The sequence below is a fragment of the Chiloscyllium punctatum genome, chromosome 30 (assembly GCF_047496795.1).
Source record: "Chiloscyllium punctatum isolate Juve2018m chromosome 30, sChiPun1.3, whole genome shotgun sequence".
Taxonomy (NCBI): Eukaryota; Metazoa; Chordata; class Chondrichthyes; order Orectolobiformes; family Hemiscylliidae; genus Chiloscyllium; species Chiloscyllium punctatum.
In genome coordinates this window covers 37,801,333-37,827,306 of record NC_092768.1, presented here as the reverse complement: position 1 = coordinate 37,827,306, position 25,974 = coordinate 37,801,333, and the positions used below count along the sequence as shown (strand labels likewise).

The following is a 25,974-nucleotide window of genomic DNA, read 5'->3' as shown; positions in this document are numbered from 1 at the left end:
CTTTGGTTTTCACTTTCAGTAGCAGAAGCTGCTGGGTTTATGAAAGGCTGCCACATCCCCCTCTGTTTCTGCTACAGCTGAAGGCTGGAGTTCCCTTGCTCAGAATCTTTGGTTGATGTTCTTTCCTCCTGGATTGGAGAACTGCATGTGAGACAATCCGTTTTCTGAATTTTCCTTTTTGCCAAGGGGTGTATTTATGGGGTGTTGCTGATTAATTAGTAACAGCTACTGCATCTATTGTTCTGTTGTTCCAATTCCTTCTCCCTTTTGTTGTATTTTAACTATAGTGGATGAATAAAATGTATTTTCCTTTAAATCCAGTTTGACCAATTGGATCGCATGTGGAATGCAACACCTTACATTTACCTTTTTAAAATAAGAAAATGTTAGGATCTAAACTATCTTCTGAATTGTTTTGAGGGGGTTCGGTCTGTTTTCTAACACCATGGTGAAAGCAGCCCTGACTCAACAGGTTCAGGACAGGCCTGGGCTGTTCCCCAGTCAGGATCAAATCTGGGAGCTCCGTAGAAACCCCTCATGTGCCTGTGGAAAGACACACAGCACCTTTACTAAAGGGCTGTTTCCTCTCCAGACAGTGAGCAGACTGATCACTTTCACCTTGGTGGATCGTCAGCAGATCGCTTTTGGCTCGGTGTGTGAGCAGCAGATCACGTGACATTTGGGGATTTTGCAGTCATTAAATAAGTAAATGAATTAATGTGGTGAAGACTCTGAAGTGCAACTTGAACCCACTATATTCAGATGGAAGATCATAGAAAGAGGCCCATTCGACCCATCGCATCGGCACTGACCCTCCAAAGAGTATCTCACCCTGAACCGCCCCATCCCCGTAACCCCACACTTTCCCATGATTAACCTACCCAGCCTGTAGATCCCGAGACACTATCAGGCAATTTAACATGGCCAATCCACTGAAGGAGGTGTGACTGTGGTTAAGAGTGGAACTGGAGGGTAAGAGACCGTAAGGATTGCAGATGCTGGAAGTCGGAGTTAATAGATGTGAGGCTGGATGAGCACAGCAGGTTAGACCGTATCCAAGGGGCAGGCAACTCAGTCTCAGGCTGAAACTCCTGGTCAGGATGATAAGGCAGGGGGCCTTAGTGCAGTACCAATAGGGTAAGTGTGTGTGTGTATGTGTGTGTGTGTGTGTGTGTGTGTGTGTACATGTGTACGTGCTCCTATTATGCAGCACCAGCCCCCCTCAGTCAGATGGTACCAGACCCTTGTTGGTTTTTTTGCTGTTTTACAGGGGGGTTATATCCTTCTGGAATGTCGAACTGGCCAGGCTCCATGTGGGAAACCTTGGCAGTGACTGTGATAGCCGTCAGCACAACCTCTTGGATAGTCTATCGGAAAAGTAAGTACCGACGCGGGGAGAGGGGGTGTGTACAGGCCGAGCTGTGGGGAATTGTACAGGCACAGTGGTAACATCACTGCAGTAGCAATGCCACACCTCAGGCTGCTGTTCTCAGGGCCTGGATTGGATGCCCACCGTCATGGCTGGTTAGATTTGATTTTGAATTTTAAAAAAAATCTGGACTTGGAAACGCTATTCTCATGGTGGCCATGAAGCCATAACCAATTGTCATTTAAAAGCTCATCAGTGATGTCCTTTAAGGGAAGCAATTCTGCTGTCCTTTTCTGGTCTGGCGTATATGTGACTCCAGACCCCCAGCAATGGGGTTGATTTAATCTCCATTGGATCATGCGAGGTATTGCATTTTGGTAAAACGGATTAGGGTAGGACTTAGATAATTAAAAGTAGGGCCCTGGGTAGTGTTGTTGAACAGAGACATCTCGGGGTTCAGATACATACTGTTTGAAGTTTGAGTCACATATAGATGGGGGGGGGGGGGGTTCAGAAGGCATTTAGCACACTTGCCTTCGTAGCTCAGACCTTGGAGTATCGGGCTTGGGACATCGCGTTGAGGTTATGCAGGACATTGGTGAGGCCCTCTTCTGGAGGACTGTGTCCAGCTCTGGTCGCCCTGCTATGGGAAGGATGTTATGAAACTGGTGAGGGTTCAGAAAAGATTTCCCAGGGTGTTGCTGGGAACGGAGGGAGACCTTCTGTCCTAGAGGCTAGAGGGCTGGCCAGAGATCATAGGCAATAGGAGGTGGAATAGGCCATTCAGCCCATCGAGCCTGTTCCGCCAGTCAGCATGATCGTCCAACTCTGTTCCCTTTGATCCCTTCAGTACTAAGAACGAGTACCTAATCCCTGCTTGAAAAGGTTCAGTGTTTCAGCCTCAACCCCTTTTCCGTGGCAGAGAATTCCGCCCACTCTCAGGGTGAAGACATTTCTCCTCCTCTCAGAGCCAAATGGCTGAACCAATCTCCTGAGACGGTGCCCCTTCACCCCCTCCCGGTCATTGGGAGCACTCTTGCTGTCTGTCCCCATTAGCCTGTTTCCCGTGGGCCTTCCTCTGTCAAATGTGGAACAGCAGCAGTGATGGTGATCAGAGCACACAGACTGGAGACAGTTACGGAAAGACGCTCCGAACGCGAGTGAGGAAAGTGGAATGTGAACGAGGCGAGTTGTTGCGATAGGGAATGCAGCGTCGGAAAGGGCAGTGGCAACATGGGTTTCCAAGTTGTGTAAAGGGGGTTGTGGGTTTGGGAAGGTGCTGCCTGAGGAGCACTTCCACAGACACAGAGAAGAGCAGCTGCCTCCCTCTGTGCTGCTAGACCTGATGAACACAGCAGCCTAACCTGAGACACTGTTTGACGCTGCACCCACACTTACCTACCCTCCAGTGATCTCTGCACGGGGCAGGCCAGCGCCTGCTCTAGGAACGCCCGGTCGCCCAGCCCTCGTTATTATGTCTCCGAGACGTTTTTACATTCTGTTACTGCTGCTGTTTATTGAGTAGTTGACTCACACGAAATGACTGACTGTGTGATGTTTGTGGTGAAGGGGAGGGAGCTGGAGATTAACCTTTCAGACACATTGTGAAACGATGGGTTGGTTTCTCCTTCGTCTGGCCCTGCAGATGTCTCCACCACTTTCTCCTCAAAGTGGTAACTCTCTGTCTGTCTGTCTGTCTGTCTCTGTCTGTCTGTCTGTGTCTCTCTTTCTCTCTCTCTCCCTCTCCCTCTCTCCCTCTCCGTGTGTGTGTGTGTGTGTGTGTGTGTGTGTCTGTCTGTCTCTCTCTCTTTCTGTCTCTTGCTCTCTGGCTGTCTGTCTCTCTCCATGTGTGTATCTCTCTCCTGTGTGTTTCTGTGTCTCTCTCTCTCTATGTGTTTCTCTTTCTCTCTGGCTGTCTCTCCTTCTTTCCCTCTGTCTCCCTCTGTCTGTCTCCCTCTGTCTGTCTCCCTCTGTCTGTCTCCCTCTGTCTGTCTCCCTTTCTCTGTCTCCCTTTCTCTGTCTCTCTTTCTCTGTCTCTCTTTCTCTGTCTCTCTTTCTCTGTCTCTCTTTCTTTCTTTCTTTCTCTTTCTCTGTCTCTCTTTCTTTCTTTCTCTTTCTCTGTCTCTCTTTCTCTCTCTTTCACTCTCTTTCTCTTTCTCTTTCTCTTTCTCTCTCCCTCTGTGTATGTGTGTCTGTCTGTCTCTCTCTCTTTCTGTCTCTTGCTCTCTGGCTGTCTGTCTCTCTCCGTGTGTGTATCTCTTTCCTGTGTGTTTCTGTGTCTCTCTCTCTCTCTCTTTGTGTGTTTCTCTTTCCCTGTGTCTCCCTCTGTGTGTCTCCCTCTGTGTGTCTCCCTCTGTGTGTCTCCCTCTGTGTGTCTCCCTCTCCCTCTCTCTTTCTTTCTCTCTCTTCTCTCTCTCTCTTTCACTCTCTGTCTCTGTCTCTGTCTCTCTCTCTCTCTCTCTGGCTGGTGAGGCCTGAGCTCTGAGAGGGCAGGAGGACCATTGTGGTCTGTCTTAGAGTCAACATGGTGCCTCACAGTACCAGAGACCCAGGTTCAATTCCAGCCTTGGGTGACTGTCTGTGTGGACTTTTCACATTCTCCCCGTGTCTGCATGGGTTTCCTCTGGGTGCTCCGGTTTCCTCACATAGTCCAAAGATGTGCCGGTTAGGGTGGATTGGCCACGGGATGTTGCCCACAGTGTCCAGGGATGTACAGAGAGGGTGGGTTAGGTCTGGGAAATGCAGGGTTACCGGGATAGGGTAGGGGGGGGGGTGGGTCTGGCTGGGATGCTGCTGGGAGGCCTGCTTCCATAGTGCAGGGGGAAATTCTGTCATTCGGGCCTGACCCCTGGACAGTCCATTCTGCCTGATCCAGTCTCAACGCAGAGTGGGTGAGAGACCGAGAGAGAGAGAGAAAAACAAGGCTGTGTGCTAACCGTGGCTTCAGTGGCCATTGCCCATGCTCGGGTTCAGGCAGTTATGAACCCCCCCCACCCCCCACCCCTTTCCCCAGACGCTTGAGCACCTTGCCTGGCCAGATAGCAGCAAGGCCACGTTGCTGGGACCCATGTCATGTCTCTTGGCCATGGGGCCCAAGGAAAGCTCACTCCCCTCTGATGAAGACTGATGTGGGGAGGTTCACTCAGTTCATCGGTCAGCACTTAATCCCTCAACTGTCGGCTCAAACCGCAGGCCCTGGCTTGTCTCATTCCTTATGGGATCTTGCTGTGCGCCTCATGATCATGACCGGAGTTCCCTTCCGAACTGCGGGATGCTGGAGGTTTCTCCTGAACGTCTCTCTTTGACTGTGGATGGGTGGAATTTGAAGGATGAGTTTGGGGGAAGGGGGAGGGGGAGGGGGTGTGGGTTTGGAAGCAGGAGGGAGGCTCCCGAGTGGGGTAAGCCGGGCACGTTGTACACCGGAGGGTTTGGCGCATTTCGGGGAGGAAGCAAGCAGTGGATTTCGGAGGGTACGCTGGTGCGAAGAAAGTGGGGGGGGGAGCGGGCGGGGTGCGAGTGGGGCGGGGAGAGAGTGATGCCCCCAGTGGACAAAGGATGTACAATCCTCTGAAGACAGTTACCTTTTCTCACTCCCATCCTTTCAGAACTGTTGAAATCAGAAGGTCCACCCACTCCAGCCCGACTGGCTATGCCAACTATGCCATGGTGTGGGCTGTGTATAATTTGCGTCAATAGTCCAGGAGCATATTGACAGTTAATTATCTCTTTATTCATGGAGGCCAGGATCTGGTGTTTCCAAAATCCTGGAACTCTCTGCTATCCCAGAGGATCACAGGCAGTTCTCTTGTCAAGGGAGAGAGAGCGAGATGGGTGGCTGAGTTCAATTTAAGGGCCACTGTGCCTTTAGGCAAGGGAGGAGTTGAGAGAGAGAGTCCTTCTTGGTGATGTTGTTGTCTTGGTCATATTGGAGAGACATGAGAGGGACCTCAGCAATCTACCAAGCGAAAGGAATCAAAATGGCAAAGGCAGTGGAAGGGTGGTGTTGTGGTTGGGGGAGGGGAGGGTGCCAAGGGTAGGAAGAGATTGTGTCCTGAGATAATCAAACCCGACATTAGGCTTGAGAATACGTCGTGTATCTGTGGAGCTCATTGTCACAGAGGGTTGTGGAGGCCAAGACCCAGGGAGACAGGTCCTTGGTTTGGCAACACCATCAAGGGTTACGGGGAGAAGGCAGGGGAATGGGGCTGAGAAACCTATCAGCCATGATCGAATGGCAAAGCAGACTCAATGGGCCGAATGGCCTAATTCTACTCCTGTATCTCCTGGTCTTGCGAGACCTCCACGTGGAATTTGGGGGTTATAACGCCATAGGACACAGGAGCAGAAATTAGGCCATTCGGCCCATCGAGTCTGCTCCACCATTCAGTCATGGCTGATATGTTTCTCAATCCCAACTCCCCTGCCTTATCCCCGTAACCCTTGATCCTGTTGCCAACCAAGGACCAATCTATCTGGGTCTTAAATATACTCAATGACCTGGCCCCCACACCCTTCTGTGGCAATGAATTCCACAGATACACCACTCTCTGGCTGAAGTGCCTGTTCTAAGTGATCTTCCCTTTACTGTAAGGCTGTGCCCTCGGGTCCTCGTCTCTCCTCCCAGCATCCACTCTGTCTATGTTGCGTCTGCAGGTTGCAGAAGCATGGCTAATGTTCCCTGGATATTTTGAAGCTCAAAGCGAGGGGGGGGGGGGAATCTGATTGAAGCACTCCAAATATTAAAGTGGATGGGGTCAACCTGTGACCCCAGGTTAGTCTTAAAATGAGAAGAAGAGTGAAATTGGAGAACGCGCTTATTTTGTGTGGGTTAAGCTGAGAACAACCAGTTCCGGGAATGACGGCAGGATCGATTGGAAGTTTCAGTCCCGGGCTGGATAAAACTCTTGTTGGTCGGAAGATTGGAGTCCAGATGCAATGCAGTCAATCAGCACAAGAGGGGCTGAATGGCCTCCCTCCCGTCTCGACCTGCTCACACCTTCAGTGTTTCAGTATCTGAACACTGGATACCACTGGCTAGATCAGTGTTTATTGCCTGTCCAATGTTTCCGGTCAGAATGTGCTGTCCGTCCTGTGCCACACCAGTCCCCATGGGGGAGGGAGGGGTTAGGATCTCTTGCAGAGCTGCTTCAGAGGCAGTCTGGGGAGTTTGACCCAACGAAGGAAGAATAGATGCCTGTCAGGATGATGTGGACGGGATCTTTCAGGTCATACAGTCATAGAGATGTACAGCACGGAAACAGACCCTTCGGTCCAACCCATCCGTGCCGACCAGATATCCCAACCCAATCAGTCCCACCTGCCAGCACCCGGCCCATATCCCTCCAAACCCTTCCTATTCATATACCCATCCAAATGCCTCTTAAATGTTGTAATTGTACCAGCCTCCACCACATCCTCTGGCAGCTCATTCCATACACGTACCACCCTCTGGGTGAACAAGTTGCCCCTCAGGTCTCTTTTATATCTTTCCCCTCTCACCCTAAACCTATGCCCCTCTAGTTCTGGACTCGCCCACCCCAGGGAAGAGACCTTGTCTATTTATCCTATCCATGCCCCTCATGATTTTATAAACCTCTATAAGGTCACCCCTCAGCCTCCGACTGAGGTGTCGATGATGTTGCTGAGTTTACTGACCTCCAACAACCACAACCATCATCTTATGTGCCTGGTATGACTCAAACCGATGGAGAGTTTGTCCCCCAATTTCAGTTTTGCCAGGGCTCCTTGATGCCACATTCGGTCGAATGCAGCCTTGATGTCAAGGGCGGTCCCTCTCCCCTCCCCCCTGGAATTCAGCTCTTTTATCCATGTTTGAACCGAGGCTGTAATGAGGTCAGGAGCTGAGTGGCCCTGGCAGAACCCAACCTGGGCATCACTGAGCAGGTTATTGCTGAGCGGGTGCTGCTCGATAATGATGTTACTGACCCCTTCCATCACTTTCCTGATGATCGACAGTAGACTGATGGGGTGGGAATTGGCCAGGCTTGGATTTGTCCTGCTTCTGTGTACAGGATGGACATACCTGGGCAATTTGTCAGACAGATGCCAGTGCTGTAGCTGGAAGTTTGAACTGCGCATCCGCAGAATCGGGTTAGTGCCGGGATTGGCTTGTTCTGTGACTGCTGATGGATTCACTTCTGCCCGTTCCTGCCCTCTGGGAATGGCCTACTCCTGGGAAGTAGACGACACATGCCCATCTCTCCCCACCAGGTGCCCTCATGAAGGAATGGGCAGAAGAGACCCCTTTTTTTGGCCAAGGCTGTTTCTGGGTCAGAGGCCGGGCAATAAACACATCTATGTGTGTGTGTGTGTGTGTGTGTGTCTGTACGTATATGTGTGTGTGTGTGTGTCTGTGTGTATATGTGTATACCTGTCTCTGTGTCTGTGTGTATGTGTATACCTGTCTGTGTGTGTGTGTGTGCCTGTATGTATATGTGTGTGTGTGTCTGTGTGTATATGTGTATACCAACTCTCTGTGTGTGTCTCTGTGTATATGTGTGTGTGTGTCTGTGTGCATATGTGTATACCTGTGTGTGTGTGTGTGCCCACCTGTGAGGTACAAACTCTTGGAAAAAATAGCTATGTTCTGACCAGTGTCAAACTGGATCAGAAATGGGGAAGGCCAAATTGAAGCAAAAGACTCCATTCTATGCCACAGGAAGTATCTGAGCAGGCCCAAAGTGGGGGCTAATCTTGCTCCAGGCGGGTTTCATAGAAGAGGCTGTTTGGCCCACTTTTTGCTGCTGTACAATGAGGCGAAGGAGGCTTCTTGGGGAGGTGGACCTGCAGAGCCAGGGGGTGTGTCTGGGAAACCCACGGGTGCTGGGGAGCGCTGAGGGAGTAACGCTACTTTCTCCCTTTATTTTTTCCCCAGGACGCTCGGACAGTCCGGGACAGGACCACTGGTGCACGCTGCTGAGTGAACTGTTCCTGCAGGCCCTCCTACTCTTGGGATGTGTGTTTGTCTCCTACCTGAGTGACTCACAGCGAGGTGAGGCAGCCACAGGCCGATGACCAGAGAGAGAGAGAGAGAGAGAGAGAGAGATAGACAGAGCCTCATCCCTCCCTTCCTCAGACAGAGGGGGAGACAGAGTGAAGATGTCAGTCAGTGTCTGCTTCCAGTCCTCATCCCCCTTTTTTTTAAAATTTCCAAAGATCTCCACACCCTCACCTCTATCTTTCGGCTCTGGGACACCCTCCAACCTGCTGAGATCACTGCTCTTTCGATCCTGACTACCCCGCACCACCCACCCCATTCTTTCTCCCCCACCCTTCCTGCCTATCATCATTTTACTGTCATTGGCTTCGGCCTAAACTCCAGGCTTCGCCCTAACCCTGGCCTTTCTCCCGCTCAGCCTCTCCCGTTTCCCCACCTCTTCCCTTTTATTGAGCCTTTTTTTCTTCGATTTATTCAAAAGATACAGGCGGGGGGGATGGTAAGACCGGAATGTTTCTTGCCCTGGGGAGGGTGGTGGTGAGCTGCCTTCCTGAACCGCTGCTGTCCCCGGGCCCACACTGTGAGGGAGGGACCTCCAGCCTCTTTACCCAGTGAGAGTGTCACCTTAGGCTGGTGAGTGGGCCTTGCAAGTGGTGCTGGTGTTCCCTAGTATCTGCTGTCCTTCCCACATCAAGGGCAGCTTTGAATCATAGAATCCCTGCAATGTGGAAGCAGGCCTTTCAGCCCATTGAGTCCACACCGACCCCCCGGCCCCCAAAGAGCAGACCCCCCCCCCCCCCCCCACCAATCCCTGTCACCCACCTAACCTGCACATCCCTGAACACTGTGGGCAATTTCCCACAGCCAATCCACCCTGACCTGCACATTCCTGAACACTGTGGGCAATTTTCCACAGCTAATCCACCCTGACCTGCATATCTTTGGACTATGGGAGGGAACCGGTGCTCCCAGTGCCAGCCCACGCAGACACGGGGAGAATGTGCAAACTCCACACAGACAGTCGCCCGAGGCTGGAATCGAACCTGGCTCCCTGGAGCTGTGAGGCTGCACTGCCAGCCACATGTATCGCTCCAAGGTGCTGACAGAGGAGCCTTGGTGAGTGACGACAGTGCATCTTATTGATGGTACACACTGCTGCCATTCCGTGTTGGTGATGGGGGTGGGGAGTGAAGTTTGGGGCAGATAGATTGGGAACCAATCAAGTGGGGGGGGGGGGGGGGGCTGCTTTGTCCTGGATGGTGTCGGGCTTCTTGAGTGTTGTTGGGGCTGTACCCACCCAGGGCAAGTGGGGAGTATTCCATCACCCTCCTGACCTGTGCCTTGGAGATGGTGGGATGATGAGCTACAAATTGCCAACTCACAGCCTTTCACCTGCTTATCATTCCTATTCTGTACATGGTGAGGCCAGCTGACGTTCTAGTCTTTGGTAACCCCTAGGATTCAGTGATGGGAACACCATTGAATGTCAAGGTTGGTGGTTAGACTCTGTCCTGCTGGAGACGGTCATTACCTGATACCCGTCTGACGGAAGTGTTACTTGTCACGTACCAGCCCAAGTCTGAATGTTGTCCCATTACGTGGGCACAGACTGGGTTTTGTGTCTGAAGAGTTGTAAATGGCACTCTATTTTGGGAGGTCATGTTGTGGCTGTACAGAACACTGGTTACGCCACTTTTGGAACACTGCATTCAGTTCTGGTCTCCCTGCTCTAGGAAAGATGTTAAACTTGAAAGGGTTCAGAAAAGATTTGCAAGGATGTTGCCAGGGTTGGAGGGATTGAGATGTAGGGCGAGGGTTGAATAGGCTGGGGCTGTTTTCCCTGGAGTGTCGGAGGCTGAGGGGTGACCTTATCGAGGTTTATAAAATCGTGAGGGGCATGGATAGGGGTGGGGGAGTCCAGAACTAGAGGGCATAGGTTTAGGGTGAGAGGGGAAAGATGTAAGAGGGACATAAGGGGCAACATTTTCACGCAGAGGGTGGTACGTGTATGGAATGAGCTGCCAGAGGAAAAGATGGAGGCTGGTAAAAATGCAACATTTAAAAGGCATCTGGATGGGTACATGAATAGGAAGGGTTTGGAGGGATATGGGCCAAGTACTGGCAAATGGGACTAGATTAGATTAGGATACCTGGTCGCGTGGACCAGTTGGACTGAAGGGTCTGTTTCTGTGCTGTACAGCTTTATGACTCTGCATGACTATAACTTTCTGGACTCAACATTGGGTTACACAACTCTCTGCCTCTGTCTCTGCCTCTGTCTTGTTCTGTGCACGTTTTTGCTGTTCGCTTGCTTCTCTCTTCGATCTCAGTGCCCACATGGCTGCTTTGGTCACCATTCTTGACTCATTTGGATATGACTGTTGTTTCCTTATTGTGCCCATTACTGCTCCCCTTAACTGTTGGTTCATTAAACCCTCTCTTGTTTAATTTTCCCTGTCTCCCATCACAAAGCCACCAATACCCCTTCAGCAGCCTGCTTTCAATGGCTTGTTACATCTCGACCTTTTCCCCGTCATTCTGGTCATCTGGTTCTGGATCATCAGTGCTCTCTGTCTATGGTTACTGCCTAACCTGCTGAGTATCTCCAGTATTTCGCTAGTCTCTTGCCATGCCTTGCTGGGACAATGTGCCGGGAACCAAGCCCCACTAATCCCAGAGTTTTCACAAAATAAAAGACTCTATGAAAGTAAACAGAATTCCCCAATTGGCCTGTCTTTTAGATGCATGTTGATTGAATGCATGCAGGTTTTTGTCTGTAATAAGCATTACTATGAATTACAAATAAATCATTCCTCTGTTATTGAATACTATTGTGAACTATCAACACAAACCCTTGGTAATTAAAACTCTAAACGATATATAAAATTCCCCTCCCTGCATTCCCCAACACACACAGACAGACATACAAACACACATGTACAATCACACAGATACACACATCCATGTGTACACATAAGAATATGCACACACACCAAATATGTAAACCCACATTGAGAATCACATGTACACAGACAGAGACAGACACAAACATGCACACATACAAATATATACATACGCACATATCCATACACAGACACATTCTCTCTCTCTCTCACACATGCGCACACACACACACACACACACACAAATGTACAGATACACACACTCTCACAGACAGACATACAAACACCCACACACAGATGCATACACACAAGCACACACACAGACAGACACACACAGGCGCACACACACACACAGACACACACATAGGCACACAGACTGACACACACACACACACACACAGACACAGACAGACAGACACACACGTAGGCACACAGACCGACACACACACACACACACACACACCCCCCCCCACACACACACACAGGTACACAGACTGACACACAGACAGACACCCACAGATTGGTGTTATGGTTGGAAGGAAAGTGGTACAATTACTGACCAGAGTTCCCTGAGAGCATCATTTTGACCTACCAACACTTGCTGCCCCATTCTCAGTCTAATTGTGAACGTGGCCTTTTTCTTTCTTTTCACTCTAGGAGGGTTCACGGTTAAAGGTCCGGATTACCCCACCGTAGCCCACTTGGGTGCAGATGTGGTGCTGAACTGCTCGGTGGTGCTCCACAGGGAGGAGTCCAAGCTGCAGGTTGAATGGAGCCGGCCAGAGTCCGGAGCCCAGATTCTGGTGTGTGATGACATCCTGGAAGGGCCGTGCCGAGACTTCAGGGGTGGGGTGCAGCACTTTGAGGGCGAGCTGGCATCTGGAAACGTGTCGATCAGACTGCAGGAGGTGAAGGTTTCCGACGCTGGGAAATACCAGTGCACTGCCACTTCCAGTAGCCATTCTAGCCACACGAGCCTGGAGCTGAGCATTGTGGGTAAGGAGGGGCGGATTCACTGCGGCTGCTTTGGGCATTACGGTGGCAGAGTGGTAATGTCATTGGACCTGTCACCCAGAAGGCTACGCCAACACTCAGGCGGCCATGGGTTCGGATACCACAACGCGGCACTGGGCGGAGCTTACATCCAATTCAGGAATGAGCACTTGTCTCACTTGTGGTTGCCATGACAACGGTCGAGTGTTTTGCCGAAAAACACTTTGGGTTCATTAACGTCTGCGAGGGAAGGGGAATCTGCCATCCTTACCTGGTCATGTGACTCCAGACTGGCAGCAATGGGGGTTGACCCTTAGCCACCCTCTGACTGACCCCAGCGCGCCACTCTGTTCAAGGGCAGTTAGGGACAAGGGCAAATGTTTACCCAGTCAGCACTGCCAGATCTCAACGCACATCAAAAAAAAAACACTCCAAGTCTGAGGAATTAAATCAGATGGACCATTTGGTATGGTCCTAGGCACGAGAAAAGACAACGGCAGAAACAGCCCTATCGACCCCGCAAAGTCCTCCTCACTAACATCTGGGCGCTGGTGACAAAACTGGGAGGGCTGTCTCACAGACTAGTCAAGCAACATCCTGACACAGTCACACTCACGGAATCACACCTTACAGCCAATGTCCCAGACACCCCCATCACCATCCCTGGATATGTCCTGTGCCATCAGCAGGACAGATCCACAGTGGGATACAGTCGGGAGAGAGTTGCTCTGGGACTCCTCACCGCTGACTCTTGATCATGGGTAAGGAAACCTCCTGCTGATTACCACATACCGCCCTCCCTCAGCTGAGGAATCGGTACTCCTCCATGTCGAACAACACTTGGAGGAAGTAGTGAGGGTGGCAAGAGTACAAGATGTACTCTGGGTGGGGGGGGGATTTCAATGTGCCCCACCAAGAGGGACTCAGCAGCAGCAGTACGACTGATCGAGCTGGTCGGGTCCTAAAGGACAGAGCTGCTAGACTGGGTCTGTGGCTGGTGGTGAGGGAACCAATAAGAGGGAAAAACAGGCATGTTCTCATCCTTACTAACCTGTCAGCTGCAGATATATCTGTCCATGATGGTACCAGTATGAGTGATTATGCACAGCCCTTGTGGAGACAAAGACCCATCTTCACATTGAGAATAACTTCCATCGCTGTGTGACACTATCACTGTGCTCAACGGGACAGACTTCAAGCAGATCGAACAACTCAAGACTAGGCATCCATGAGGCACAGTGGGTCATCAACAGAATTATACCCCAGTGCAATCTGTAACCTCATGGCCCAGCATATCCCCCACTCAACCGTTACCACCAAGCCAGAGGATTAACCCTGGTTCAGTGGAGAGTGCAGGAGGGTAGGCCAGGAGCAGCACCAGGCAGACCTGAAGGTGAGGTGTCAACCTGGTGAAGCCACCAAACAGGGCGACTTGCATCCCAACAGCATCAACAACAAGTGTTCGAGCTAAGCAATCCCACAGCCAACAGACCAGCTCGAAATCCTGCAGTCCTGCCACATCAGGTCATGAATAGTGATGGAGAACTCACTGGAGGAGGAGGCTCCACAAATATCCCCATCCTCAATGATAGAAGAGCCCAGCTCATCAGTGTGAAAGATAAGGCTGCAGCTTTCCCGGCAATCTTCAGCCAGAAGTACCAAGTGGATGATCCATCTAGGCTTCCCCAGTGGTCTTCAGCATCACATTTCCCAGTCTCCAGCTAATTCGATTCACTCCACGTGATATCAAGAAACAGTTGGAGACACTGAATACTACAAAGGCTATGGGCCCTGACAACACTCCGGCAATAGTCCTGAAGACTGGGGTTCCAGAATCTGCCACTCCCCTAGTCATGCTTTTCCAATACAGCTACAACACTGGCATCTACCCGACAATGTGGAAACGTGCCCGGGTATGTCCTGTACTTAAAAAGCAGGGCAAATCTAACCTGGCTAATTACCGTCCCATCGGTCTCCTCTTCGATCATCAGTAAAGTGATGAAAATGTTGTAAAGTGCTGATAAATCACTTTCTCAACAATCACCGATACACCGTTTCTGTGAGGCCCGTTCAGCTCCATTGCCTTGGCCCATACACGGACCATGAGCTCAACCGAAGAGGAGGAATGAGGGTGTCTGCGCTGGGCAGCAAGGAGCCTACGTAAAACTCCAGTCAGTGGGAATCCAGTCATAGCTGGCACACAGGAAGATGGTTATGGTTGTTGGAGGTCAGTCACCTCAGCTCCAGGACATCTCTGCAGGAGTCCCTCAGGGTAGCGTCCCAAAACCACCTTCAGCTGCTTCATCGATGCCCTTCCCTCCATTCGAGGGTTCCTACCACTGGGCCATGTGCTGCAGGTCGGAGGGTCATCTCAGCATTGTCTGACCTTTAACGGTGCAGTCTACTGCAGTGGCACCATAGAAAATGGCAGCAGGAGTAGGCCATTCAGCCCTTCGAGCCTGCTTCTCCATTCACTGTGATGTTGGCTGATTGTCCAACTCTGTACATTATTCCCGCCATCTCCCCGTCCTCTTTGATCCCTTCAGCCCTAAGAACTATATCTAACTCCTTCTTGAAAACATTGTGTTTTGTCCTCAGTCGCTTAGTGAGACCACAGACATATTACTCTGTGGGTGAAGACATTTCTCCTCGTTTCAGTCCCAAATGGCCTACTGTATATCCTGAGGCCCTCATCCCCCCCCCTCTCTTGTTCTGAACTCCCTGGCCATTAGGAACATCCTGTGTTCACCCCGTCTAGTCCTGTCAGGAGTTTACAGGTTTTTATGATCCCTCCTTTAATTTATCTAGACATAAATGAATAAAGTCTTAACCCAATCCAGTCCCTCTTCATACCTCAGTTCTCCCTGGTCAGGAATCAGGCTACTGAACGCTTTTATTGCATTTCCTGCATCTCCAGAACCTCTTCTTCCAGATCAGGAGATCAAAATTGCACAAAATAATTGACTATTGATGCGTGCCAATCTGTTTCCATGTGCTCGTTTCCCAACCAGCCAACAACCTCCCGACACAGGTCTTGCCACAAGCAAGCGGTACCATTGTCCTGAGGAGTTCGCTTGACGTTGTCATGGATCCGAAAGCAACTTGTGATCACCTGGAATTGCCAAACGTTCGGTGGGAATGCCAGACGAGAGACCCTGTGACAGGCTAGAGCATAGAGCAGAGTCAAAACACTGAGGATGCCGGGAATCTGAAGTGGAGGTCACGGAATGCTGCAAACACTCAGCGAGAGAGAGAGAGAGAGAGATAACATTTTCAGGGCTTTGACGTTTCATCAGAACTGGGAAATGTTGGAAAGGGAGCAGGTTTTTAAGGAGCTGAAGGGGAGAAGGGTAAGAGGGACAGTCTATGGTGGATTGTACAAAAAATGAAATGGTGAGGGGGGGAGGGGGTAAAGGTGGTTCAGGCACAAAGGGAGTGGGAGGAGTAAGGAAGCCAAAGGCCAAAGGAGATGTGAATGGCAGAGCGGTGAACACGTGGGAGAGTAAGGAGAAGAAAATGGAAACGTTGGAAGAGATGGGAGCGAATGTGATGTTACGGAACTCGGCATGGGTCCAAAAGTTGAGAAACGGGTTTATTGTCTGCAGCAACTGGAGGGTAGACAGGTCAGTGTGAGGAACAGGGCAAAGGCTGAAAACAGGAAGTAGCGATAGATGGGGGTCACTCCTGTGGACCAAGCAGAGGTATCTGGATTTGACTGTCACAACTGTAACAGCGCCATGCCTTTAGGAGGGATTTGTCCTGTGCTGTTTCTCTCGAGGTGTTGCCATGGTAATGTCTCACAAGCGCTGGGTAAAGTAACCAGCTCTGAGTGTTTCTTGTTTAAAAATTAGACCAAAGAAGCGTGAGTGGGTGCTCACACAGCCCCAGGGTTTTGGACTTTGCCCTCAGCTGAAGTTGGGGGTTTGAAGCTGCCGGATACAGCTCTCTCTCAGCTGCAGCAAGAAGTCCTGGTGCTGCTAGATTGTTTCTTGCTCTGTTCCAATCTCCTGGATCGGAAGGGACAGAGCACCTGAGGGAGCTCTGTTTATGAGCTGCTGCTATACAGGAACAGTTGAGGATTAGTACAGTCTGTTCCTCTATAACTCAGTCTTGTCCGACGCTCTGTTATAGGAAATCGCACCATAGAAATAACGGGGCCTATGGGAAAAGCAGGGTTAGGGGGTGAACCACCAAAACTATCATATAAAAATCAAAACCAAAATTCGTAGTTAGCCTAACAGAAATGTTAAAATCGCACATTTTAATGAAATGATACAATAACTGTAACACTTTAAGAGGTTGCTGGATAACAGTGTAGGCCTGCTTCTTTGGTTAAACAATCCTCTGAGGAACAGTCTGTAGAGAACAACAGAATCCATGAAACTCCACCTGCACAGCTCAGAGTTAATGATAAGGGTTTCATGCTCGCCACTTGGAAACCAATTGGCATCTCTCAAAACTGCCCTGTAGAAATAATGAGAAAAATATTCCAAATGAAGGTGAGCCCTGGACAGTCGTGGGGATGTGGAGGTCACCCGATGCATGGAGAGTGCTTTCTACCAGGGCAGCACCCAGGTCAGTGTCAGGCACACAGACAGCACGGGCATCTGAACTCCCATCTCCGAGCCTGGGACTCTGAAGCTGTGCTCACCCAGTCTAGTAAAGATCTCCTGCCTCAGCTCGACGGTATCAGGGCCTTGTGCATTGACAACTGCCAACTATTTTGCTGTTAAATCCCATGGTCTGATCAGGAAAAAAAAAAATCCATGATTCAAATGGTAGCTATCTTCAGCTTCCATTCAATGTCAGGAAGAGGTTTCGGTAAACTGGAGAAGAGGGGGTGGGAAGGAAGTGTAACAAGTCGGGAGGGGAGGAGGTTACGGAGAGAGAGAGAGAGAGAGAGAGAGAGAGAGAGAGAGAGAGTGCAATGGTCTGATCTGGAGCAGTTGTGGGAACGTGGAGGTGGTTTCCCAACGAGGGAGTGTACAGAGCCACAGGATCTTACCGAAGTAAACACCTTGAGTAGACTGAAGGTAACCGGGGATGGAACTGCAGAAAAGCCAACAGGAGTTTGCATTTTTAATAAAAAAACAATTGTTCCACAATTCACCAATCACATTACAGCCAAATTGCATTGACGGAACACGTGTTATCGGAGAATGTGTCATTAAATATGTTAGCTGGTCTTTAAATATACATGAAGTTATGCCAGTTCTTTTTGTCTATCTTTGGAAGAAGAAAGTATGTTTTGTTTAAAGCCTAATAGTGGAGCAATTGAATCACATCTGCAATGCAGCTTCTGAATAAAATGGAGAGGTGAGGGTCGACTCTATCTCCTTGAGATGTTTTGAGGAGGTTTGGACTGAGTCAACTGTGTTCTTCTTTTTTCAGCGGTTGGCACCAAACCGAGTTTATCGATAAGGCAGCGTAGCACCAACAGCTTGGAGTATACCTGCCAGTCTGAGGGCTGGTTCCCCGAGCCTGACATCATCTGGAAGGACAGCGATGGGCAGAACCTGCTCCCTCAGTCAACAGTGGCCAGGGCCAGAGGCAAGCAGCTGCTGTACGATGTGAAGATCCAGTATCAGGCAACTGGAGACATTCCGTCAGCTGTGACCTGTATCATCCACAACTCGCTCAACAATGTCAAAAAGGTGGCGACTGGGCGTGTGAATGGTCAGTTAGTGCGACTTTCCCAGCTTAACGCTGGGCTTCTCTAACAGCATTCCTGTCTGCAAATTGGTCGCTCATTCGGTGAGGGGGTGTTGGTGCAGCATCTGGAATATTTTCCCATTTCAGACACCCAGGGTCAGCAGGAGCACATACAGGAGGTGTACACACAGAGTAAAGCTCCATATAATCTTTTACACTTGACAGTACACTGTCCTGTCCCCATCTAACATGCCTAAGACAGGTTGAGTACTGGGGTAGGAATGGAGTAAAGCCAGCTGTACACTTGGAAATGTCCCTCTACCAAACATACCCAGGACAGGGACAGCACAGGGTTAGATACAGAGTAAAGCTCCCTCTACAGTGTCCCCCATCAAACACTGCCAGGACAGGGACAGCACAGGGTTAGATACAGAGTAAAGCTCCCTCTACACTGTCCCCCATCAAACACTCCCAGGACAGGGACAGCACGGGGTTAGATACAGAGTAAAGCTCCCTCTACACTGTCTCCCATCAAACACTCCTAGGAAAGGGACAGTACAGAGTTAGATATAGAGTAAAGCTCTCTCTACACTGTGCCAATCAAACACTTCCAGGACATGGACAGCATGGGGTTAGATACAGAGTAAAGCTCCCTCTACACTGTTCCCCATCAAACACTCCCAGGACAGGGACAGCATGGGGTTAGATACACAGTAAATCTCCCTCTACAATGACCCCATCAAACACTCCCAGGACAGGGACAGCACAGGGTTAGATACAGAGTAAAGCTCCCTCTACACTGACCCCATCAAACACTCCCAGGACAGGGACAGCACGGGGTTAGATACAAAGTAAAGCTCTCTCTACACTGTCCCCCATCAAACACTCCCAGGGCAGGGACAGCACGGGGTTAGATACAGAGTAAAGCTCCCTCTACACTGTCCCCCATCAAACACTCCCAGGGCAGGGACAGCATGAGGTTAGATACAGAGTAAAGCTCCCTCTACACTGTTCCCCATCAAACACTCCCAGGACAGGGACAGCATGGGGTTAGATACACAGTAAATCTCCCTCTACAATGACCCCATCAAACACTCCCAGGGCAGGGACAGCATGAGGTTAGATACAGAGTAAAGCTCCCTCTACACTGTCCCCATCAAACACTCCCAGGACAGGGACAGCACGGGGTTAGATACAAAGTAAAGCTCCCTCTACACTGTCTCCCATCAAACACTCCCAGGGCAGGGACAGCATGAGGTTAGATAGAGGGTAAAGCTCCCTCTACACTGTCCCCATCAAACACTCCCAGGACAGGGACAGCACGGGGTTAGATATAGAGTAAAGCTCCCTCTACACTGTGCCAACCAAACACTCCCAGGACAGGGACAGTACAGAGTTAGATATAGAGTAAAGCTCCCTCTACACTGTGCCAACCAAACACTCCCAGGACAGGGACAGTACAGAGTTAGATATAGAGTAAAACTCCCTCTACACTGTGCCAACCAAACACTCCCAGGACAGGGACAGTACAGAGTTAGATATAGAGTAAAGCTCCCTCTACACTGTGCCAACCAAACACTCCCAGGACAGGGACAGCATGGGGTTAGGTGGAGAGTGAAGCTCCCTCTACACTGTCCTGACAAACAGCTGCGAGCCACCAGTGACAGTACTTGCTGTTCACTGTCCTTTTAGCTGTCACAGACTTTGAAAGGGCTTCCGTGCAGGCCGTGACTGTTCGGAGGGAGTTTTGACAGCAAGTAGTGATAGCTTGTGAAATACAAGCCACAGCCAGACAGGGAAATCACCAGTGAGGTACATACAGAGCCCAGTCTGATGGGAGCTGAAATATGTAATTCAACACCCAATTATGTTCAGAACACAAAATAAATGGAAAGAGTTACATTAAGAAAGATGAGTGAGAGACTGAAATTTTAAAAATGAGAGAAAGATTTCAATGTTGGTTCAGATTCTTGAACAATCCCTGACATTTGAAGGAATGAGACTCCAAATTTGCGAATCTATTTTCTCAGAACGAAGGAACAGCTTGTGATTTTAAATAAATCTGTTGGTGGGGGGGGGGGCTGCAAGCTGGTGTGACCTCTGACCTTGTCTGGCTGGTCTGAAACATGCTGCCTGACGTTGGTTATCTGGCTGACTGTTCATCACAACAGACCTCAGTAAAGCTATATTTTTCTCTTTGTCAATGTTTGCAGATTTTCTTCCTCGCGCTCAGTTCCATGTCAGTGAGGCAGGTAAGATTAGTTCACGTTTCTGATAAATCCACCCTGTTGGGCAGCTGGCTTTCGAACGGCTCTATGTGACCCAGGGCGATGCTGATTTTATTCAATTGTTTTAAATTTTGTCTTGCAGAATGGAGTCGGATTCAGAGTCACACAGGTGAGTGGTAGAATCTGTTAGAACTGAGTGAGTGAGGCACAGGGAGGTGGAGGGTGGAGGGGGGGGTGAAGATGTCTGCTCTGGGTTCATGCGCATGACTTTGCTGTGATGTTAAGGAGCAGAGAGCTGGTCACCTCGCAAAGGGGAGACTCTGGTCGGTACCCTTCTCACCTCAGGGAACACACCTAGCATGGTGGCTGGGTGACTGACCTGGAAATTCCCAAGTCTTGGGTCACCTTTCTGCAAGCACATGTTCAAATCCCACCACGGCGACTGGAGGGCATTTTAATTCGATTAATGACGAGATTCGTTTTTTTTAAAAAAACAGAAAATCCCAGTAAAGAATAAACGAAATCCCCCTGTGTTGGGAAAGGAAATCTGCCGTCTAGGTTCTGTCCTAGATGTGTCTCCAGACACACAGCAACCCGTGTCTGTGTGGGGGTTTCCTCCGGGTGCTCCGGTTTCCTCCCACAGTCCAAAGATGTGCAGCTTAGGGTGGATTGGCCCATGCCAAATTGCCCCATAGTGTAGAGGGATGTGTAGGTTAGGGGTAAGTGTAGAGTATTAGGGTGGGGGAGTGGGTCTGGGTGGGATACTCTTCAGAGGGTCGCTGTAGACTTGTTGGGCCGAAGGGCCCACTTCCACAATACAGGGAACTCTTTGGTCACGTGGTTGGCGTTTTAAAGCCCACTGGGACATGACCAAGTGGGATGTCCAACCCATTTGAGAAGGTGTCTCAGATCCACCTTATGGTCATCCAGATCTGCAGTGCTGGCCCTTTGGCATAGAGTACAATTGTGAATGGGGGGTGGGGATGGAGGTGATAGGTCAGAGAGGAGGGTGGAGTGGATAGGTGGGAAGGGAGATTGGCGGGTAGGACAGGTCATGGGGACGGTGCTGAGCTGGAAGGTTGGAACTGGGGTAAGGTGGGGGAAGGGGAAATGAGGAAACTGGTGAAGTCCACATTGATGCCCTGGGGTTGAAGTCTAGAAAAGTTGAAGGGGGTTCCTGTACAAACCAAAAAACTTCAAGCACCTCACAATCCTAATCCCACCTCCCAGCCCTTGGCCCATACCTTGGAATCCCCAAGGTGCATGTCGAACTCCTCCTTCATTGTTCCCACCATTGTCTGGGTGAAAACCATTTTCCTCGTATGGTCCAAACCTTTTACCCCATAAATCTGCCTTCCTCGGTCATTAATCCCTCTATCAAGGCCGGGGGGAGGTGGGGGGGCCAGGCTTGTTCCTCTCTACCCTGTATCTACTCCCATAATTGTGTTCATCTCCATCCTGTCCCCTCTCAGTCTCCTCTGCTCCTGTTAGATGCTTGCTTCTGACCATCTCAGATGAGCCGAACAACCTGTGCTGCAGGCCAGTCTGTCCAATCTCCCTTCATGACTGAGACTCTCCAGGCCAGGCAACCCCCGGGTCAATCTCCCTCTGCACCCCCTCCAGTGCTATCACATCCTTCCTTCCCAAGGTCTGCGAGGGACGGGCAGCGATGTCAGCCCTCGCTGGCGATGCCCACATCCTGAGAACAAATCAAAAAGAAACTCAACCATGATGTGCAATGGCCAAGGGGGGACCGAGTGCTGGACAACAGGGTTAGGATAGATGGACCAGTGCAGAGACAATGGACCGAAGGGCCTCCTGGGTGCTGTAACAAAATGTTTGAGGACAGATCCAGGGCAGTACGGCCGCTTGGTGGTTAGCACTGCTGCCTCATCACACCAGGGACCAGGGAGGTTGCTGTCCATTAGAGATTTGTGTGTGAGTGTGTGTGTGTGTGTGTGTGTGTGTGTGTGTGTGTGTGTGTGTGTGTGTGTGTGTGTGTGTGTGTGTGTGTGTGTGTGTGTGTGTGTGAGCACGTGCACAGTTTCAGTCTCCTTACCTGAGGAAAGATATTCTGGCTGTTGAGGGAGTGCAAGAGAAGTTTAACCACACTGATTCCTGGGATGGCAGCGTTGACGTGTGGAGAGAGACTGAAATCGTTTGGGACTATTTTCAGTGGAGGTAAAAACAATGACTGCAGATGCTGGAGACCAGAGTTTACATCAGAGTGGTGCTGGAAAAGCACAGCAGGTCAGGCAGCATCCGAGGAGCAGGAAAATCGACGCTTTGGGCAAAAGCCCTTCGTCAGGAATAGAGGCAGAGAGCCTGAAGGGTGGAGAGATAAATGAGAGGAGGGTGGGGGTGGGGAGAAAGCAGCATAGAGTACAATTTGTGAATGGGGGTGGGGATGAGGGTGATAGGTCAGAGAGGAGGGTGGAGTGGATAGGTGGAAAGGGAGATAGGCGGGTAGGACAGGTCATGGGGACGGTTACTGAGCTGGAAGGTTGGAACTGGGGTGAGGTGGGGGAAGGGGAAATGAGGAAACTGGTGAAGTCCACATTGATGCCCTGGGGTTGAAGTCTAGAAAAGTTGAAGGGGGTTCCCATAGAAACCAATAAACTTCAAGCAGGACGAGACAGGGTGAACACAGGAAGGGTGTTCCCAATGACCAGAGCAGCCCAGAACCAGGGGAGGGGGGAGGGGAGGGGGTGGGGTCCCAGTTTAAGGATAAGGGACTGGCCGTTCGGGACTGAGATGAGGACAAAAGTCTTCACCCAGAGATTGGGGAAGCTGTGGATAGTGGCAGAGGCCAAAACATTGAGTGTTTTCAAGGAGGAGTTTGGTATGGTTCTTAACGCTAAAGGGATCCGAGGGAATGGGAGTGTAAGCAAAACAGGATACGGTCTCGGATGATCAGCCAGTGATCACATTGAATGGCAGAACAGGCTTGATGGGACAATTGGCCTACTGCTGGTCCCATTTTCTATGTTTCTGTCTGTCCAAAATGCTCAGAGAGTCATAGAGACGTACAGCAGGGGAACAGACCCTTCGGTCCAACCCGTCCATGCCGACCAGATATCCCAATCCAATCTAGTCCCACTTGCCAGCACCCGGCCCATATCCCTCCAAACCCTTCCTATTCATATACCCATCCAAATGCCTCTTAAATGTTGCAATTGTACCAGCCTCCACCACATCCTCTGGCAGCTCATTCCATACACGTACCACCTGGGTGGCAAAGTTGCCCCTTAGGTCTCTTTTATATCTTTCCCCTCTCACCCTAAACCTATGCCCTTTAGTTCCGGACTCCCCGACCCCAGGGAAAAGACTTTGTCTATTTATCCTATCCATGCCCCTCATAATTTTGTAAACCTCTATAAGGTCACCCCCTCAGCCTCCAACGCTCCAGGGAAAACAGCCCCAGCTTGTTCAGCCTCTCCCTGTAGCTCAGATCCTCCAACCCTGGCAACATCCTTGTCAATCTTTTCCAAACCCTGTTAAGTCTCACAGCGCCCTTCCTGTAGCAGGGAGACCAGAATCGCAGGCAGTGTTACAAAAGAGCCCTAGAATTCCAGGAGTGTCAATGACCAAAGGGCACCAATTGCAGGCGATCTGCAAAAGAATCAACATGAGGTTCAGAGGTGACAGCATTTTGTTTTTTAAAAGTAGCCGGTCCACAGAATCACACATGGTACAGAGTCAGGCCATTCAGCCCATCGTGCCTGTGTAGGCTGGTCAACAGTGTTGTCAAGATGGGGTCTATTCTGAGAAGCAGACTGGGTAGAAGCAGGATCTCGAAAAACTGTTAAGGCCTGTGCATGTGGATTGGAGGAAACAGTGGACTTTCGAGATTGGGCACCAACAGTGGGATCTTCCTGTTCTCTGTAGCCTCGTTGCCACAGAGGGCTGTGGAAACCAGGTCTTTGAGAGTGTATGTAAAACAGAGATCGAGAGGTGCCTCTTTGGTAAAGGGGAGCAAGGGTAACTGGGTAGAACGAGATTGAGAAACATATCAGCCATGATGGAATGACGGAGCAGACCCGATGGGCTGAATGGCCTAATTCTGATATTTCATGGTTGCTCTGTCAGTTTTCTGTTTTTATTCAAAGAAAAGATGTGCGCCATGAATTTGTATCTAATATTTTCCTTCATATTCTCTCTCTCTCCATCCCCCTCCCCCCTCCCCCCCGCTCCCCCGCTCCCCTTCAGTCTCTCTGACGCTGGACCCAAACACAGCGAATCCCTGGCTGGTCCTGACGGAGTCGGGGACCAGCGTCCAGGATGGTGAAGCCCGCCAGGCGGGGGTCCTCGATAACCCCGAGAGGTTCCAGGTCAGCCACTGTGTCCTGGCCTCACAGGGCTTCTCCTCCGGCCAGCACTACTGGGAGGTGGAGGTAGGCCGCAAGGAGGCCTGGGACCTGGGCCTAGCCACCCAGTCGGTCAACAGGAAGGCCAAGGTGAGAGGGGTACCCAACACTGGGCACTGGAGCCTGTCCCGCCTGGGCAGGACAGAGTACCAGGCGGTGGATTGGTCTCCCCCACCCCAGCCAGTGGAGCCGGGCCCAGAACTTGCGGTTGTGGGAGTCTACGTCCGGTATGGGCAGGGGCGCCTGTCCTTCTTCGATGCAGAGAGGCGCCTGCACCTCCACACCTTTGTGGCCAACTTTTCAGAGAGGGTGTACCCCTTCTTCTGCCCGGGCCCATACAACTGGCAGACGAACGCAGAGCCCCTCCGCCTCCCCTACCCAGCCCCTCGGGAACGGCTGGGGGAGAGTCTGGACACGCTCCTGTTTGGGGAGTAGACTTTGAAGGGGGCGTCCCGATGGAGCCGCACGCGTCCTGAGCCGCGGCCCGCCATTTCTGGTCAGATGATCGATGGCCAAGGTGGAAACAGTGTAACGGAGAAACTCAGCGTGTGCATCTGGCTCTTCAGAGAGAGAGAGAGAGAGAGAGACGTTGCGATTCCAGTGACCCAGCTTCTGAAACGCCCACGTGACCTGATGCATTTGGCAGCCACTGGAGCCCCTTTTAAACGGTAACCCCCCCCGTTGTAATGTGGGAAACTCCAATGGACATTTTGTGCACAGCAAGCTCCCACAAATAGCATCATGATATTTGGAGGTCCAGTACATCTCAGACCCAGGTGTTCACCTGTCTGATTCCTGTACTTGACACCCAGCTGGTCCCCGTTGTGCGAGATACGTGGCTGTCCAGCCCCATCTACGGCACTTTTTATTTCCCTTCCCAGGAACAAAGACACGGAGGAGTCTGTCCAAAACTTTTCATTCAACTTTGCAAAGTCGGGTGCTGTTCCCAAAGGTACACACACACAAGCATAGTAATCTCCACACATTATATACATGTATATGTGGGCTGGGTTTACTACTGCTGCCTTGACCAACGAGTGCTCGGATTCCGAACTGTTTTCCTTATTTGGGTTCTGGTGCCTGCGATTCTTTTATCATTCACTTGGCCAATCAGTGTTTGAGCTTCCCGTTCTTCCCTTATATGGATGATGTTGTCCAACTGTGGTTAAGGGCGGCCTCTCAACTATCGAGGAAAGCTGTTACAACTGTTTCATTCATATAAACGTGGGGGAGGTCCGGCAACAGTTTCGAGTGTCTGCTTGTGTTTACTATAAGGTAGAAAAGACTAAAAGGCAGCTAACCGTTTAAAAATTACACTACCCCCTACAAATCCCCCGTGTCTTTTCTTACGGCCTGTAATTTTTCAACCGTAAGTTTCTTCTCCAGGGCATTTAATAACTCCCGAGCTTGTTCATCAAACTGCCCTTCTCTAATACTACCCCCGCCCAAGAGGGATTCACGTTGTTCCATCTCGAGATTTATTCGTTCAACCTGCCCATAGGGA

At 50.6% G+C, this 25,974-nt stretch overlaps 1 protein-coding gene across 3 annotated transcripts in view; it reads left to right on the top strand.

Annotated features, from left to right (window-relative positions):
• LOC140455419 (butyrophilin subfamily 1 member A1-like) overlaps positions 1-25,544 on the top strand; it is a 28,789-nt gene extending 3,245 nt beyond the window's left edge. For all 3 annotated transcript variants that reach the window (XM_072550268.1, XM_072550270.1, XM_072550269.1), the window contains exons 2-8: positions 1,271-1,378; positions 8,265-8,381; positions 11,888-12,226; positions 17,615-17,899; positions 20,089-20,127; positions 20,246-20,272; positions 24,313-25,544. In XM_072550268.1, coding sequence (XP_072406369.1) covers positions 1,271-1,378; positions 8,265-8,381; positions 11,888-12,226; positions 17,615-17,899; positions 20,089-20,127; positions 20,246-20,272; positions 24,313-24,905 — 1,508 coding nt within the window. In that variant the 3' untranslated portion in view covers positions 24,906-25,544. The remainder of the gene's footprint in view (positions 1-1,270; positions 1,379-8,264; positions 8,382-11,887; positions 12,227-17,614; positions 17,900-20,088; positions 20,128-20,245; positions 20,273-24,312) is intronic.
• The last annotated feature ends 430 nt before the right edge of the window (positions 25,545-25,974 follow it).